Genomic DNA, 18,094 nt, shown 5'->3' with positions numbered 1-18,094 from the left:
AGGGGTTCCGACACCTGGTTTGTCCCGGGCAGTCTCCTCGCGCCCAAGCGCTAATTACACGCAGGCTTAAAACAAAATCCTGCTGAGCTTCTGAGCTCTTGTCAGATCAGCCGCGGCAATTATGGTGATCGGGTCTTAGTGTAAAGTAGAAGAAACCGGTAGAGAGCTGGCGTGAAATAAACGTGACTCGAGTGTCTTCTTTGTTCTTTCGGTAAAGTCACGTAGAAGGGAAATAATAAAATAATAAGAATAAAACATAATAAAATAATTATCACGACGTTTCGGCCACAACGCAAGCAGCCGTTTTCAGGTGGAGAACAGGTCTGTCGAGAAAACAGAGTCTGAATGACACACTCCAGGCTTGGAGCGACTATTTAAATTGTCTATTTAAATAGACTATTTGGCTTGGAGCGACTTTTTAAATAGTCTATTTAAGTAGACTATTTAAATAGTCGCTCCAAGCCTGGAGTGTGTCATTCAGACTCTGTCTTCTCGACAGACCTGTTCTCCACCTGAGGACGGCTGCTTGCGTTGTGGCCGAAACGTCGTGAGAATTGTATTTTATTATGTTTTATTTTTATTATTTTATTATTTCCCTTCTACGTGACTTTACCGAAGAACCAAGAAGATGAATCCCTGCAGTCACGAAAGCTTTAAATCGAAAAGTGACTCGAGTGATTGCCAAGTATGTGGCCCAGCCATCTGTGGGTATCCGGAAATGGCGAGCACGTGGATAAGTGACGCCCCACGGGCTTGTCGCGATGTGGTTGAGAACATTTTGGATTTAAAAAAAAATCTGTTATTTCTGAGTCCACGTGTTTCTCCTCTCCCCAGCAAGGTGACACGCGCGCTGGCGGTTATGCTGACGATGAAACATTTAAATACGCAGCAGCGCGCGAACAGCAGGCGCAGCGTTAATGCAGTGTAGTTGCATAAATTAAATGTAATTATAGTGCCGTTGAACTCTTACACAAATTGGGGGGTGGGGGGTGGCGGGGGGCGTGCGGGTGAATTCCGTATTCTCTGAATGATACGATGCTCCGGGAAGTAAAAACGCATCTCCCAAAACTCGTGCCCAGTGCAAATAAAGTTCTACAAATCTGGTGACACAAACACACGCACGGCCAGAACTCTGGCAGCGAGGTGAGGTGGGCAGGTAGGTGGGTAGTCGGTAGTTATATAGATAAAGAGTTATTTTGTTACATAGCTATTTATATAGATCATTGGGTAGGTATTATGGGCAGAAATATAGTTTGCTAGGTATAGATCGGCGTTATAGGTATTTAAGGTGATATATAGATATTGGTGGTTGGGTAGGTAGTTTCAGTTTTGTTGCCAGAAAAAAGGGAAAAAACCCTATTATTATATTTTGGTACTGGCAAAGGAGGTCTGATGATGTAGATGTTCACCCCGAGCCCTCATTACTTTAACAGTGCGTTGTCTTTGAGCTGTACGATTTTTGGCGTCCTCTGGTCGAGCACCAATTGGGTCGAGGCTCAAAAGAAAGCCGTCCCTTGGTATGGACCAATCAGTTTCAAGGACAATGCATATATTATCAGAGTGTGTTTTTTGTTTGCATTTTGACTGCAAGTATTGTTGTTAATGCAGACATGAATCCTTGTAAAAATGTTTCAGTTTTGTTGCCAGCAAAAAGGGGAAAACCCCTATCATTAGGTAGGATTGATTGGTATAGATGCAGTAGGTAGGTTGGTTGGTAGATGGCTCACTCTCAGAGCTGACCTTGGAGGTCAGATATCGACTGCTCAACAGCTCTACCACCTGACCGAAGAAGTGTTGACCAAGCAAATCCACTGCCCGCAAACAGCGTTGACCACGGCTACATCTCAAATCGTCGGCACGGTGTGAACATATTCTTAGGTTTTTTCGGTAAAGTCACGTAGGTAAAACATTAAAATTAATAAAAGTAAAATAAAATAAAATCACGACGTTTCGGAGGCAACACAAGCTTCCGTCTTCAGGTGGAACAAGTAAATTACTTGATGCAGCTGTCGTGGCTGTGACGGTTCCACCTGAAGACGGAAGCTTGTGTTGCCTCCGAAACGTCGTGATTTTTATTTTAATTTACTTTTATTAATTTTAATGTTTTACCTACGTGACTTTACCGAAAAAACCTAAGAATATGAATCCTTGCAGTCACGAAAGCTTCAAATCGTCGGCACGGTGTGAACAGTCTGACAAACATCAACAAACATCGGGGAAACGGGCACGCGGCCCCCACTTGCGGCGCTGTACTAATTTGCCAATGTTGACATTTCCAGGGGCTGCCGGCGAGAAGTGTTTGGTTGGCAAGGGGTCTGGGGTCGGCTGAAGTGCCCGGGGGGGGGGGTCCAGATTGGGGCCGTGAGAGCGCTCAGATGACAGCGGTTGTGGCAGAGTGGTGAGCCCCCAGCCTGCTGTCTCGAGAGAGCCCTGCTGCTGCTGCTGCTTCATGCTGCCTCTGCTGCTACTGCTGCTTCTGCTACGGCTGCTGCTTCTGCTGCTGCTGCTGTTTCTGCTGCTGCTGCTTCTGCTGCTAATGCTGCTGCTGCTTCTGCTGCCTCTGCTACTGCTGCTGCTTCTGCCTGCTGCTTCTGCTGCCTCTGCTGCTACTGCTGCTTCTGCTACGGCTGCTGCTTCTGCTGCTGCTGCTGTTTCTGCTGCATTCTGCTGCTTCTGCTGCTTCTGCTGCTGCTGCGTTTCTGCTGCTTCTGCTGCTTCTGCTGCTGCTTCTGCTGCTGCTTCTGCTGCTGCTTCTGCTGCTTCTGCTTCTGCTGCTGCTGCTTCTGCTGCTGCTGCTTCGCTGCTGCTTCTGCTGCTGCTGCTTCTGCTGCTGCTGCTTCTGCTGCTGCTTCTGCTTCTGCTGCTGCTGCTGCTGCTGCTGCTGCTGCTGCTTTCTGCTCTGGCTGCTTCGGGCATTCTGCTGCTGCGGTCTGCTGCTGCTTCTGCTCTGCTGCGGCCTTCTTCTGCTGCTGCTGCTTCTGCTGCTGCTTCTGCTTCTGCTGCTGCTTCTTCTGCTGCTGCTTCTGCTTCTTGCTGCTTCTGCTGTGCTGCTTCTGCTGCTGCTGCTTCTGCTGCTCGTGCTTCTGCTGCTGCTGCTGTTCTGCTGCTGCTTCTGCTGCTGCTGCTGATTCTGCTGCTTCCTGCTGCTGCTGCTTCTGCTGCTTCTGCTGCTGCTTCTGCTGCTGCTGTTTCTGCTGCTGCTGTTTCTGCTGCTGCTGTTTCTGCTGCTGCTGCTTCTGCTGCTGCTTCTGCTGCTGCTGTTTGCTGCTGGTTGCTGCTGCCTTCTGCTGCTGTTTCTGCTGCTGCTGTTTTCTGTTGCTGCTGCTTCTGCTGTTGCTGCTGCTTCTGCTGCTGTTGCTGCTGTTGCTGCTGCTTCTGCTGCTGCTTCTGCTGCTGCTGTTTCTGCTGCTGACTGCTACTGCTGCTGCTGTTTCTGCTGCTGCTGTTTTCTGCTGCTGCTTCTGCTGCTGCTGCTTCTGCTGCTGCTTCTGCTGCTGCTGATTCTCCTGCTGCTGCTGCTTCTGCTGCTTCTGCTGTTGCTGCTGCTGCTTCTGCTTCTGCTGCTTCTGCTGCTGCTGTTGCTTCTGCTGCTGCTGCTTCTGCTGCTTTCGCCTTTGTCTGCTGCTGCTTCTGCTGCTGCTGCTGCTTTTGCTTCTGCTGCTGCTGCTTCTGCTGCTGCTTCTGCTGCTGATTCTGCTGCGCTTCTAGTGCTGCTGCTACTGCTACTGCTTCTGCTGCTTCTGTTGCTGCTGCTTCTGCTGCTGCTTCTGCTGCTGCTGCTGCTTCTGCTGCTGCTTCTGCTTCTGCTGCTGCTTCTGCTTCTGCTGCTGCTTCTGCTGCTGCTTCTTCTGCTGCTGCTGCTTCTGCTGCTGCTTCTGCTGTTGCTGCTTCTGATGCTGCGTCTGCTGCTGCTGCTGCTTCTGCCTGCTGCTGCTGCTGTTTCTGCTTCTGATGCTGCGTCTGCTGCTGCTGCTTCTGCTGCTGCTTCTGATTCTGCTGATGCTGCTGCTTCTGCTGTTGCTGCTTCTGCTTCTTCTGCTGCTGCTGCTTCTGATGCTGCGTCTGCTGCTGCTGCTGCTTCTGCTGCTGCTGCTTCTGATGCTGCGTCTGCTGCTGCTGCTTCTGCTGCTTCCGCCTTTGTCTGCTTCTGCTGCTGCTGCTTCTGCTGCTGCTTCTGCTGCTGCTGCTTTTGCTTCTACTGATTCTGCTGCTTCTAGTGCTGCTTCTGCCTTGCTGCGACTGCGTCTGCTGCTTCTTCTGCTTCTACTGCTGCTTCCGCTGCTGCTTCTGTTACGTTTGCTGTTGCTGTCGCGTCTGATGCTGCTTCTGCTGCTACTGTGCTTCTGCTGATTCTGCTGCTGTTGCTTCTCCTGCTGCCTCTGTTGCTGCTTCTTCTGCTGTTGCTGCCGATTCTGCTTCTTCTGCTGCTGATTCTGCTTCTTCTGCTGCTGCTGCTTCTGCTGATTCTACTTTTGCTGTTGCGTCTGACGCTGCTTCTGCTACTGTTGCTTTTGCTTCTTGCTGCTTCTGCTGCTTCTACTGCTGCTGATTCTGCTTTTGCTGATTATGCTGCTTCTGCTGCTGCGTTTGCTGCTGCTGTTGCTTCTGCTGCATTTCGCTTGTGCAGATCACACGGGCGGGTTTGAAGGGGAAAGCGTTCACGGCCCGAGGTGCAGTGAGTAAAATAAATAAAGGAACGTCACGGAATTCAGGGCAAGGTCACGGGGAGAAAAGAAACGTAGGGGGAGAGGGGGATGGCAGTGACTCACCTAAAAGGTTATATTCTGTGTTTGTTGTTTAAAATGGCGTCTTTATTCTCAGATGCTACGTAAAGTCAACACGAACGCAATGAATGTTTTCAACGCAGACACGATGGGATTTTGAATCGATTCTTTCCGATGGAGGCTGCTTTAAGCTTAGCTTCGGAGATTCCGACGGGTGTGCACGCAGCTGCATATACCAATTACACTTTAACTTCAACAGTAAATCAAGGGCATGCATTTAAAAAAAAACTATATATTATAGCTGCGATCACGGGGGAAGTTAATTAGAAGTAAATTTAAGCTCAAACATCACGTTAATTGGCGTGGCGTGATCGACAGTGTGCTTCTGCCGTGCGGTTCGTTTGTAAATCCGTCGTCGTTGTACTAATGTCAGTGATTATAGCGCTCACGATTGTGAAATGAGGGAATTTTATCGATAACATTTTTTTGTATCAATAAGGAAGATTCAAAAATCGAGTCATCGTGATGCTGGCAGTGGCGCACGGAACAAAGAACGGCAACTGAACGTCTGGCTTGGAAAACTCGCCTCGTAAGCCTTTACCCCCCGTAGTTGTAGCCGCTCTCCCTGCAGGCTCTGAGTGTTTGAGTGGGAGAGTCAGTAGACGAGGGAGTGAGTGGGCGAGTGAGTGGGATGAATGAGTAGGTGAGTGGGTGGGTGGGTGAGTGTGTGTGTGAGTGAGTGAGTGGGTGAGTGAGTGAGTGGGTGAGTGTGTGTGTGAGTGAGTGGGTGAGTGAGTGAGTGGGTGACGGAGTAGGTCAGTGAGTGAGGGAGTGTGTGTGTGAGTGTGTGAGTGAGTGAGTGGGTGAGGGAGTAGGTGGAGTGAGTGAGTGGGTGAGGGAGTAGGTGAGTGAGTAGGTGAGGGAGTAGGTGAGTGAGTGAGTGAGTGTATGAGTGAGTGGGTGGGTGGGCGAAGGAGTAGGTGAGTGAGTGTGTGAGTGAGTGGGTGGGTGAGGGAGTAGGTGAGTGAGTGAGCATGTGAGTGAGTGGATGAAGGAGTGTGTGTGTGAGTGGGTGGGGGAGTACGCAAGCGAGTGTGTGAGTGAGTGTGTGAGTGAATAGGTGAGTGAGCAGATGGTAATATTTCCCCTCTCCACTCTCTCCTCTCCCACTCCCTCCACCCCCTCCACTCCGTTCCACCCTCCACCCCCTCCCGCTGGGAAATCCACAACACCCTCCGAGTGTTCGCACCCCCAGAGTCTCCGATGCAGAGTGGTGGTGGTGGTGGTTGTGCTGGCGACCCAGTAGTCAAGGCGCTGTCCCTGGTGCTGAGATGCAATGATTGACAAGGTCACCACTGGGGCGTTTATTTGTCGTAGTAATATTATCATGTAATGCATTACCGAGGTCTACCCAAGGAAGTCTTATTGAATTTCGATTTAAAGCTTTCGTGACTGCAGGGATTCATCTTGTTGGTTCTTTCGGTAAAGTCACGTAGAAGGGAAGTAATAAAATAATAAAAATAAAATATAATAAAATAATTCGACTCGTCCTGAGGACGGCTGCTTGCGTTGTGGCCGAAACGTCGTGAGAATTATTTTATTATGTTGAGGACGGCTGCTTGCGTTGTGGCCGAAACGTCGTGAGAATTATTTTATTATGTTTTATTTTTATTATTTTATTACTTCCCTTCTACGTGACTTTACCGAAAGAACCAAGAAGAAGTCTTATTGAGTCTCGTGGCTTTTTTTAGCAGGGAGGGGGGGAGGGGGATCCTGCCAAGTTTTGGCAGTTGGGATCGATCATTATCATTGCTGCTGCCGTACGTGATACCAATCTCAGTAATTGTGGTGGAGTTTTTCAAACGTTTGCAAAACAATTGAAGCGTGACTTTGGCACATCAGTGGCCTTGCCAATTGGCGTCACGGGATCTTGAACCTCCACCGTCAGTGTTAGCGGATGGGACGTAGTGTCACGGTGGTTATTCCACAGACTGCCGTCCACAGGCTTTTGGGGTAAGTGCTGTTGGCGAGCGCCTATGAAGGCCGGAAGAGCGCACGAGGGGGTCGTGAGGACAGAAACACGCCCGGCCGCCTTTGTCTCCCCAGTGCTGATGTTTAACTCGCCGCACCGGATACTCATTTAGGGCTAAGTCGATCTATGGACCGGTTCAGATATTCGTCACTGATGCTGTTAGCGAGCACTTACGGAGGACGAAACGGCGCACTTGGGAGTGTTCCGGACAGCAACACGCTTGGCCGTCTTTGTCTCCCCAGTGCTGATGTTTTTTCTCACCGCAACCAGGAAAAGTGGACCTAGGGCCCAGTTCACATATTCGTCACTGACGTTGGCTTTGAACGGGAATCGAACTCGGGTCGCCGGCATCGAGGCGTGGTGCGCCATAATCACGATGCGATCGCTCCCCGGTGTTAACCAGGGCGGCCGCCGGAGTCGAACCGTGAATCTTCGACGATAAGCGGCGGGCGCGCCAACCGCTGGGGCCTGCGTCAGCGGCAGCAACGGGCGTAACGGTGACGACGCATCGACGATTAATCGATTATTTAGCTCGCGACGCGCGGTGTCGAGTGGCGCGAGAACTCCACGTGTTTCGTGACGCGTCCGTTGCGCGTCACGCGATCCACCCTGCAGCCACTCGAGGCCGCTAAGATCACAGCAATCGTGAGAATCGATTATCGAATCGAATCGTCATTTATTGACGACAATCATTCGCAGCGCCGTTGTATCATAGACACGTGCTATGGGTACAAATGTTTGCTCCTTGCTAATACATTAATTTAAGCAATGGGGAGCGGTGGCGCAGTGCTTAGCGCGCTGCGCAATTAACCCGGTGACCCGGCTTTGATTATCTGAACCGGTCCTGGTCCACCGGTAGGTCGACTCGGCCTCAAATGAGCGCCTGGTGCGGTATGTAGTAAACATCGCCGCAAGGGATACAAAGGCGACCGGGCGTGGCGTTGACCACCCACCCCCTCGTTGTGTCGCGTCGGCCTTTCTTAGGCGCTGCTCGCTAACAGCACTTGCCCCAAACAGTGCGTTAAAGAGGCTTCACGGGGGGTCTTTGTCGCGCGTGCGTGTGTGTGCGTGCGTGTGCGTGCGTGTGCGCGTGCATGTGCGCGTGCGCGTGCATGCGCGCGCAGTAGCTTAGCAGCCTCGGCGTGGCCGCTCCACGAACACCGCATCAATATTTTACGCTCTCTCTCTGACGTTCAAGTGCCTAATGATCGCGCTTGCGTAACGCGCGTTTCAAAGGTCACTCGAACGCACCTCGGGAGGGCACGCACGCGCGCACGCACCCCCTACACAGACGGATACAGAGACAAAGACCTCCCCCCACCCGTCTCCTCCTTACCCCCGCGTAGCCTCACAACAGATTGGTGGGGCACAGTGGTGGCTACGCTGCATGTCATCGCTGCTGCTGCTGCTGTTGCTGCTGTGGAGGCAGTAGCAGCAGCAGCAGCGAGAGATTCGTTGGATCACGGCACAGCTACCCTGGCTCGCCAGGAGAAGGCGGTACAAGCCGCGGTGCCGACTAATCGCCGTCTGTTTCCATCCGTGCGGGGGCTGCAGTTTTATTTCACCCCGTGCGAGCTTTCTCCGGGTGCCTCAAGTGTCCTCCCCACTCGCATCGACACTCGTCACTCGCTGGTCGAAGAAACATTTTTTTTAAAAATTCCAAACGTGGCAGCACCGTCGTGAATAAAAAGACGAATTCCCGTGAACGAGCTCCGGCGAAGGTCAACGCGGCACACGAGGAGGGGGTGGGCGCGGCCAGCACCGGCCGCCTGTCACTCATCGCACCGGGCGTCTCTCTCTCTCTCTGTGCCTACTTAATGCTGAGTCGACCTTGGGGAGGGCGCATAACCGGTTGAGATCATCGCCAATGGGGTTGGCCGTGAGCGAGAATCGAACTCGTGTCGCCGGGTGTTGTAGCGCAGCGCGCCGACCGCTTCGCCACTGACCCATAACAAAGACAAAGATCCCCCATATAACCTGTAGCAGACTGTAGGGGCAAGTGCTGTTTGCGAGCACCTATGATGGCCGGCACGGCACACGAAGGGGTGGGTGGCCAGCACCGCGCCGAATTTGTCTCCCTAGTGGCGATGTTTACTCCACACCGCACCAGGCACTCAATTTTGAGGCCGAGTCGACCTAGGGGAGGCTCAGGACCGGTTCAGATAATCGTCACTGGTGTTGGCCGTGAGCGGGAATCGAACCCGGGTAGCCAGGTTCATAGCGAAGCGTAGCTGGCAGGAGGTCACGGGGCAGACCCAGCAGGTGCCACGGGTCGACTGACTGAAAGGACTGAGATGACTGGCTGATGCACCACTGTGCCCCCTACTGTGCCAACTTGCTGTGCTTTAGCCACCCGGCGCTCCGCTCGTTATTGTGAGTGTCGCTCCTCCGCCCTCTGTTGTTGTTGGAGGGCGACTGCCTCCAACGGCCCAGTAGCGTCCTTCACGAGCCTCTTCCACAGAGGCCGATCATGACACCGCTGGTACCAGTCATCGGCAAGTCCACTCCGCTCCACGTCTTCCTATACCACATCACTCCATCTCTTCTCTATCCCGTGCCGCGCCCGTCTAGCCCACTCGATCCGGCCGAACAAAAGCTGTTTAGGCATGCGGTGGCTGGGCATTCGGGATCCATGACCCAGCCAACGAAGACTTGCCTGCCGGAGGAGCTCACAGGAGACACACACACACTGACACACACGACACACACTGACACACACGACACTCACACACTGACACACACACACACACTGACACACACGACACACACACTGACACACTCGACACACACACACACTGACACACACGACACACACACTCACACACTGACACACACACACACTGACACACACGACACACACTGACACACACACACACTGACACACACACACACACTCACACACTGACACACACACACACTGACACACACGACACACACACACACTGACAGACACGACACACACACACTGACACACACGACACTCACACACTGACACACACACACTGACACACACGACACACACACACTGACACACACGACACACACACACTGACACACACGACACACACACACTCGGGCAGTCGCAGCAGAGACAATCTGAACGAGCTGAAGAGGGCGGCAGAAAGTCAGTGACTGCGCACAAAGTCGTTTTGGGCAGAAAACACACAGAGGGCGAAACGCATTTGGGGTCATGCAACCAACAGCAGCTGTTCGGGTGGTGGGGAGCGGTGGTGCAGCGGTTAGCCCGCGCTACGCTATGAGTTCGATTCCCGGCCCACGGCCAACACCAGTTGACGATTATCTCAACCGGCCCTGGACCTCCCTTGGGTCGACTCAGCCTCCAATCAGTACCTGGTCCGCGGTGCGTAAACATCGGGGAGACAAAGGCGGCCGGGCGTGGTGCTGGCCAACCACCCTCTCGTGTGCCGTGCCGGCCTTCATAGGTGCTACTCGCTAACAGCACTTGCCCCAACAGTCTGTCGAAGGTTATACGGGGGATCTTTGTCTTTGTTTGATGGTGGTGATAGTGGTGGTGGTGGACGGGGTGATGGTTGGTGGTGGTGGTGGTGGTGGACGGGGGTGATGGTTGGTGGTGGTGGTTGTGGTGGTGGTGGACGGGGGTGATGGTTGGTGGTTGTGGTGGTTGTGGTGGTGGTGGACGGGGTTGATGGTTGGTGGTGGTGGTGGTTGTGGTGGTGGTGGTGGTGGTGGACGGGGGTGATGGTTGGTGGTTGTGGTGGTTGTGGTGGTGGTGGACGGGGTTGATGGTGGTGGTTGTGGTGGTGGTGGTGGACGGGGGTGATGGTTGGTGGTTGTGGTGGTTGTGGTGGTGGTGGACGGGGTTGATGGTGGTGGTTGTGGTGGTGGTGGTGGACGGGGTGATGGTTGGTGGTGGTGGTGGTGGTGGACGGGGGTGATGGTTGGTAGTGGTTTGTGGTGGTAGTTTGTGGTGGTGGTTTGTGGTGGTGGTGGACGAGGGTGATGGTTGTTGTTGTTGTTGGTGGTGGTGGTGGTGGAACAAACCAGACAAAACCCCCGGCAAGGACCACACGAGCGACAAGCAGCAGCGAATACGTCCACTCCGATGTGCGGGGAGTGGGGGTGTAGGGGGTGGGGGTGTAGGGGGTGGGGGTGTAGGAGGTGGGGGTGTAGGGGGTGGGGGTGTAGGGGGTGGGGGTGTAGGAGGTGGGGGTGTAGGGGGTGGGGGTGGGGGTGTAGGGGGTGGGGGTGTAGGAGGTGGGGGTGTAGGGGGTGGGGGTGGGGGTGTGTAGGGGGTGGGGGTGTAGGAGGTGGGGGTGTAGGAGGTGGGGGTGTAGGGGGTGGGGGTGGGGGTGTAGGGGGTGGGGGTGTCACCGTTGTAATTCACGGCGAGAGACAAGGGACAGGAGACAGGGGAGCTCCTCCGGTATCGATCTCTCGGCAAATCGGCTCCTGTGGAAAACGTATTAACCGTCCGACGCACGTGTCCAATCTGTTGTTGTTGTTGTTGATTCTCTGTTGTTTACGGCCCCCCTTCGCGGGGGTGGGGCAATTAGACGGTAGCAGAGGGTTCACTCTAGCCTCGAGCAGGAAGGAGGTTCGGCCAAAGCGGCAGATCCGTGGTGGAGGCGGTGGGTGTCAGGAACATATCCCGATCCATCCAACACCAACCGCAAGCAATTGTCTGTTGTTGTTATTGATATTTGCTGGAGGAAACGCGTCCATTGTTTTGTGTGTAGTTAACGTACTGGGGGGGGGGGGCTTGTTTTAAGTGCTCGACATATCGGGACTGGTCGTTCAAGCCCAACCTCACTACCCTCCAACCTGACCCCTGCACCCCAACTCCACCCCCCCCCCCCCCCCCCCCCCCCCCCCCCCCCCCCCCCCCCCCCCCCCCACATTCGTCAATAACACTGTGGCTTTAAAAAATAAATATACATACGGGGAGACGTTCTGGACTAATGGTCCTTCTATTGAGCCAATTATTGGACTGTGCACGTGTTACTGACTTGTGAACACTGCTTGCGCATCGCTACCAACGCAGCAGCAGCACCGGATAATTCGTTCGTTTCGTGCGTAGACGTGTGGCTGACGTTTCGGGCAATGGCCCTCTTTTCACGGCACGCAGAGAGAGGCTTAGAGAGGTAGAGCGATGAGTTTGTTGTTGTTGTTGTTGTTTGTGCTCGTGCACAACTGCCAATGCGTCGTCACCAAATACTCGCATCTCTCGCCTAATACTCCATCGGGATTGACGCTCGCGTTATCTTTTCTGGAGGCAGTGGATTGAGGCGAGAGACACCCGCAGCTGCGCGATCTTATCAATTGGGCCGGAGACGCCGAGACATTTGAAATCCTTGAGAGCAGATTTAACGCCTCAAAATAACATTCCCCGAATCAATTTATTGAAAAGGCTAAGCCCATCCACCTCCCCCGCCACTCCCTCCGATGAAAAATGTTTATTGGGTACATTATGCTGAAAAGGAAGAACTTAATTTGATGACAATGTTATAATATCATTTCGTGGCAACCGTACGAATGTCATAGCTGGCCCTACCGCAGAGGGCATCAATTCGAGTCAGGCTCATTTGTTTTACTGCCTGAGAAGTCAAGAGGTTAGGGAAGCCCCCCCCCCCCCCCCATTGGCACTGAGATGTACACGTGTGTGTGCGTGTGTGGACAGCAAGTATGCAGATAGAAATCACATAGGCCTTTGTGTCTCGAGAGACAATTCTTTTGCGCCTTACGAGGTCAGCTGTAGATTTTGCAGCGCCTACAATGACTTAGTAGGCCAATCCTTGAGGGGCAATCATTGCCACAGCAATTGCAAGTGAATGCGGTGGCAGCTCCAGAGGTGTTTGTTGCTTTTTCTTTACGTCGCTCCCTCTTGGTCTGCCAAGCAGTGTGTCTTTTCTCCTCACCTCTCCTGAGGCCTGTTTTCACAGCCTGCTGCCAGCTGAGTCGGTCACCGGCAGTTTTCTCCCAGTCATTTGGGTTGATGTCGCAGCTCTTCATGTCCCATTTACAGACATCTTTGAAGTGCTGGACCGGGCGACCAGTGACCCGTGTGCCTGATGCCAGCTCGCCGTACGAGACATCGTTGGGTATTCTGCCATCCTGCATGCGGCGCACGTGTCCAAGCCATCTCAGGCGCCTATGACTGAGTCGAGAGTACATGCTGGGAATGTTGGCCATGTTGAGGACTGAGGTGTTGGGAATGCGATCTTGCCATCTGATACCGAGGATGCGCCTGAGACATCAGAGGTGGAATGTGTTTAGTCGATATTCTTGATGGGCGTATGTTGTCCAGAACTCAGATCCATAGAGGAGGGTGCTAAGGACGCAGGCCCGGTACATCTTAACTTTGGTGTTGAGAGTTAGGGATTTGTTCTCCCACACTCTTTTGGTCAACATGAACATAGCTGCAGACGCCTTCCCAATGCGCTTGTCAATCTCTGTGACAAGAGACTAATTGCAGGTGATGGTGGAGCCCAAGTAGGTGAAGTCCTGAACGATTTCTAGGGTGTATCTGCCAATGTTTATGGAAGGGGTGTCTCTGACATCCTGGCCCATGACATTGGTCTTTTTCAGACTGACTGGCAGGCCAAAGTTGTTGCAGGCATTGGCAAGGTGGTCGATGAGTGTCTGCAGACCTTGTTCTGTGTGAGCTGTCAGCGCGGCATCATCAGCAAATAGGAGTTCTCTGATGATGACTTTGCGGACTTTGGTTTTGGATCTGAGACGGCCAAGATTGAAGAGTTGCCATCAGATCTTGTATGGAGAGAGACTCCCTCTTCTGCTGTCCCAAAGGCATGTGTGAGCATAAGTGAGAAAAAGATGCCAAACAGTGTTGGGGAAAGCACGCACCCCTGCCTTACACCTCTGAGTATGTGAAATTCCTCTGAGGTGGTGCCGCTGTGCTGTGTTGTTCCTTTCGTGTTGTCATGGAAAGAGGAGATGACTGCCAGCAGCTTCGGTGGGCAGCCGATCACTTTGAAAAGTTTGAAGAGGCCTCTCCTACTGATGAGGTCAAAGGCTTTCGTAAGATCAATGAATGCCAAGTACAGGGCACTCTCTGTTCTCGGCATTTCTCCTGTAGCTGACGCAATGAAAAGAGCATGTCAATTGTGGACCTTCCTGCTCTGAAGCCACACTGAGCCTCAGGATACGTCCTCTCAGCTAGTATCTGTAACCTGCTGAGGACCACACGGGCAAAGGTTTTCCCCACAATGCTCAGCAGGGAGATGCCACGGTAGTTATTGCAGTCCCCACGGCCACCCTTGTTTTTATATAGGGTGATGATGTTGGAGTCTCGCATGTCTTGAGGCCAGAAGCAGCGAGCAGTCTCATTAGCAGAATCCACTCGGAGCCTGAAGTCGGTGGTTCTATCATGCCACGGAGTGTGCTTTTGACAGCGAACCCAACACCGTGTTGCCTTGGTTCATTCTGCTGTTTTCCTTGCCAGTAGAAAGTGTAGTCACTCTCTCGTAGTGAGCCACTGCCAGCAAGCCGGGTCTCCTGCAGTGCTGCAATATCCACATGAAGTCTCGCCAGCTCCCTGTCGATAACTGCAGTCTTGCGGATGTCCTCAATCTGCAATAGATCTTCGGAGAGTCCAGAACACATTGTACGTACATTCCAGCTTGCAACATGAAGGGCTGGAACCTTCTTTCGTTTTGTTTTGCTTTTGTCTGGTGCAGGTGTTGCAGCCCACTCGTCTGCTGATGAACCATAAGCTCCAAGTACCCATTGGAGCAGGTGAGCCGTGGCGGGGAAAGCACCTGATTGGCCGGGGGCTGCCCAGCTTGAGGCGGGTGGTGGTAGCTATCCATTGGGGTGCAATGACCCCTCCTCCCACCGACGATGGCAACCCGTGGCGCCCATTTTTTTACGCCAATCTAAAATGAGCTTATAACCCGTGACTGCTGCCGTCCGTGTTTCTTGGCCACAATTAGGTGGCCGAGCAGTGTCCTCTCCCCATGTTTGCACCTCTTGTTGGCGCAAAGCCCGGGCAGGTTTATTCTGTAAATCCTGGGTTGCCCATGCGTCAGGATCCCCTCCTCGGCCTTGCTGGTGAGGTCCAAAGGAGGAGTGCGTAGCACGCGTTCGGTACCAGTTTGGCTGCAGGGGCTGCCGGGAATGTGCCGCAGTGCGTCACAAAACCGCCTGAGAGGCCCCACTCGTGATTTTCTGTCGGGGTTTACTCCCTTAGCCATTGACTCTCCCGAGACACTCACAAGGCAGTGAGAAAACCGCGTAATCCTGGGAGAGGCCCTTACAGGTACTGACAGCTGGGCCAGCTGTGCCTGGGACTCGCGTAAGGCAGCGTCGTCACGCCCGGAGGTAGTTTATCACAAACTACCCGCTACCCCAAAATAGAAATCAAATAGAAATCAGGGTAACATCAACTGTGTTATCAGAGGAACCTACCTACAGCACTGCACGAATATAAATCAACATCTCCCGTCATGAGAGGTTCGCCGGTTATTTATTATTTTAAAACCGTTCAATTAAGTTACCAAACAAACGACTGTAACCTATTCAGGGTGATGTATGTAGAACAACCAGGCCTGGACACATGACAGGATCAATATATGACAGGATTAATGGCAGGGTTAGTATGTGGGAAACAGTCCCGCCTACCGCGGTTTCATCATCCCCGAGCCGACGACCAGGTTACCCACAATGCACTACACAATGATCTATTGTTGTCAGTACAATCTCAGAAGCTAAGCGAGTTTGAGTCGTATTGCGCTTGGATGGGCCACCAGCAAAGACAAAGGTCTACCGTATAGCCTTAACAGACTGCTGGGACAAGTGCTGTTAGCGAGTAGCAACTAACGATGTCTAGCACCACAATGTCGAGCACCACCTATGATGCGAGGCATCACTGCAGAAGAATCTATTGTTGTACTGTACTATGCTGCCACGTCATTGCTCCCCCCCCCCCCCACCGCCAACCCCCAGCACTGACGAGTGTGGTGAAGTATGGTCAAATAACCCCCCCCCCTCCCATTACCCACAAGGCATGGGGAAATACTCATCCAGCTGTGGATCGGTTAAACGAGCTGCACGGAGCGTGCATGTGTCATATTGGCGGTAGATTTTGTTGCGGGAAACATTTTTAGGTCTACAAATTGTTCGTAAATTTCCCTGCGGAATTGAATATTGCGAACAGCTTGAGGCGTAATCATGCAGCAACTGAGAGCACAATCCCCGGACAGAACCTGACTCAACACATTCGTGTCCATAACACTGCGAGAACGCGTGCGTGCGTGTGACCTTACATAACAAGTGGGACAATCGGCGACGCTTCGGGCAATGACCTTCCTCTCGGCACGTGGAGAGGCGAGAGAGGTGCGCATTGAGAGACAAGGCAGGGCCATCTCCTAGTCACTCTCTCTGCGCGCTGTGACGAAGGACCCGTTTGCCCCGAAACGTCAGCTGATTATACACATGCTGTACTTTTATTTTAAATTTTAGTTTTTTTTTATTTCCATTTGCGTGACTTTACCGAAAGAACCACCAAAGAATATGAATTCCTGCAGTCACGAAAGTTTTAAGTCTATTTATTTTTTTTAAATGCTCCGTTTAAGGCCACGGCGTTACCGAGGAATGCGTGCGGAGTTCGCGTTGCCGATATTTGCGCGCCACTGCCAGCGCAGTGTCGCAGCACGGCGTGATCTTGTTTTAATTAAAAAATGTTTTGCTTTTGTGCAATTGTACTCCAATCGCTGGCGCCAGGGCACAAAGGGGTGCTGGGTGCAGCCCCTGCAATTGCTCGCGCATGGCACTGCTAGCGGAAGGGGTCCTGACTGGAGAGAGAGAGAGACTCCCTCTAAATAGAAGTGGTTCTTAACCTTCACTGCAGCCTTGCATCCATTTGGTTCTCAATCATGGAAACATTTACAATATTAATTTAAAAAAACATAGGGTTTGATCAAACAAAGTAATCTACATCGTTAGACAACCTTTGCCAGTACCAAAATATAATAATAGGATTTTCCCCCTTTTTTCTGGCAACAAAACTGAAACCTTTTTTTTACAAGGATTCATGTCTGCATTAACCACAATACTTGCAGTCAAATGAAAAAAAAACACTCTATGATAATATATACAAAGGACAATGCATATATTATCAGTGTTTTTTGTTTGCATTTTGACTGCAAGTATTGTGGTTAATGCAGACATGAATCCTCGTAAAGAAGGTTTCAGTTTTGTTTCCAGAAAAAAGGGGGAAAAATTATTATTAAAACAAAGTAAGTTGTATTCACGCACCCCGTGCTTAATTTGCGTTTAAATTATTTACCTTCTAACAACAAAAAAATCTTGCAATGTCCGCACCCCGAGAAAGGGCATCTCGCACCCCAGGTTAAGAACCACTGCTCTAGAATGTTAATTGCCTGCTCTTCCTATGTGGGACAGACTTGTTGGGACGATTTGGGAGTACCCACAACTTTAGCCCACTGCCAAACGCGACCTACCGATCAGATCCGCGCCGTACACATTCATGCTACTACTGCTGGGTGGATAGAGCCGGGGGTGGGTGGCGGGTTTAATAAGCTTGCCCCATTCCGACTTAAAACTTTCGTGACTGCAAGAATTCATATTCTTTGGTTCTTTCGGTAAAGTCACGTAGGTAGAAAAAATAAAAGTTAATAAAATAAATGTATATATTTTATCTACGTGACTTTACCGAAAGAACCACAAAATATTTCCCCATTCCTTTAACTTGGCGATGGAATCGAACCCGCGACCTCTGGGGTGGTGGTGAATTCCACTGTGGCAACCACCACACTGATCCGTGGTTGCACTGACCCCGTGGGATGCGACGCAGCCAATCAAAGCGGAACTCCCGCGGAAGTAAGCAGCGCATCTCCTCCATTGTGGTAGAGATCGACCTGCGGAAGATGAGATCACAGAACTACTTCTGAGATCTCTGCCCAGTGGGCCTTCGTTACACACTCGTGAGGCGCGGCACGTTCGTTCCCACGCGTGCCGCTGCGAATAAATTCTCTCAGCACGAAAAGTAAAAAAAACGCCATTTATCTTCTTGGTTCTTTCGGTAAAGTCACGTAGAAGGGAAATAATAAAATAAGAAAAATAAAACATTATAAAATAATTCTCACGACGTTTCGGCCACAACGCAAGCAGCCGTCCTTCAGACACTGTCTTTCCGACAGACCTGTTCTTCACCTGAGGACGGGCTTGCGTTGTGGCCGAAACGTCGTGAGAATGTATTTGATTATGTTTTATTTTTATTATTTTATATTTCCCTTCTACGTGATTTTACCGAAAGAACCAAGAAGATGAATCCCTGCAGTCACGAAAGCTTTAAATCGAAAAGACATTTAATTTGATT

General features: G+C 51.8%; 1 protein-coding gene across 1 annotated transcript in view; it reads right to left on the bottom strand.

The window, feature by feature from the left end:
• LOC133355653 (potassium/sodium hyperpolarization-activated cyclic nucleotide-gated channel 2-like) overlaps positions 1–17,617 on the bottom strand; it is a 71,350-nt gene extending 53,733 nt beyond the window's left edge. Inside the window, exons 1-3 of the mRNA XM_061573029.1 lie at positions 17,531–17,617; positions 12,654–12,849; positions 7,157–7,224 (exon numbers count right to left, since the gene is read on the bottom strand). Of these exons, the coding sequence (XP_061429013.1) occupies positions 7,157–7,224; positions 12,654–12,849; positions 17,531–17,617 (351 nt within the window). The remainder of the gene's footprint in view (positions 1–7,156; positions 7,225–12,653; positions 12,850–17,530) is intronic.
• Positions 17,618–18,094: the final 477 nt, after the last annotated feature.

The sequence above is a fragment of the Lethenteron reissneri genome, chromosome 51 (assembly GCF_015708825.2).
Source record: "Lethenteron reissneri isolate LAM-NWPU_2019-01 chromosome 51, ASM1570882v1, whole genome shotgun sequence".
Lineage (NCBI taxonomy): Eukaryota > Metazoa > Chordata > Hyperoartia > Petromyzontiformes > Petromyzontidae > Lethenteron > Lethenteron reissneri.
Note: the sequence above shows the minus strand (reverse complement) of the source record. Positions and strands in the feature narration are given on the sequence as shown.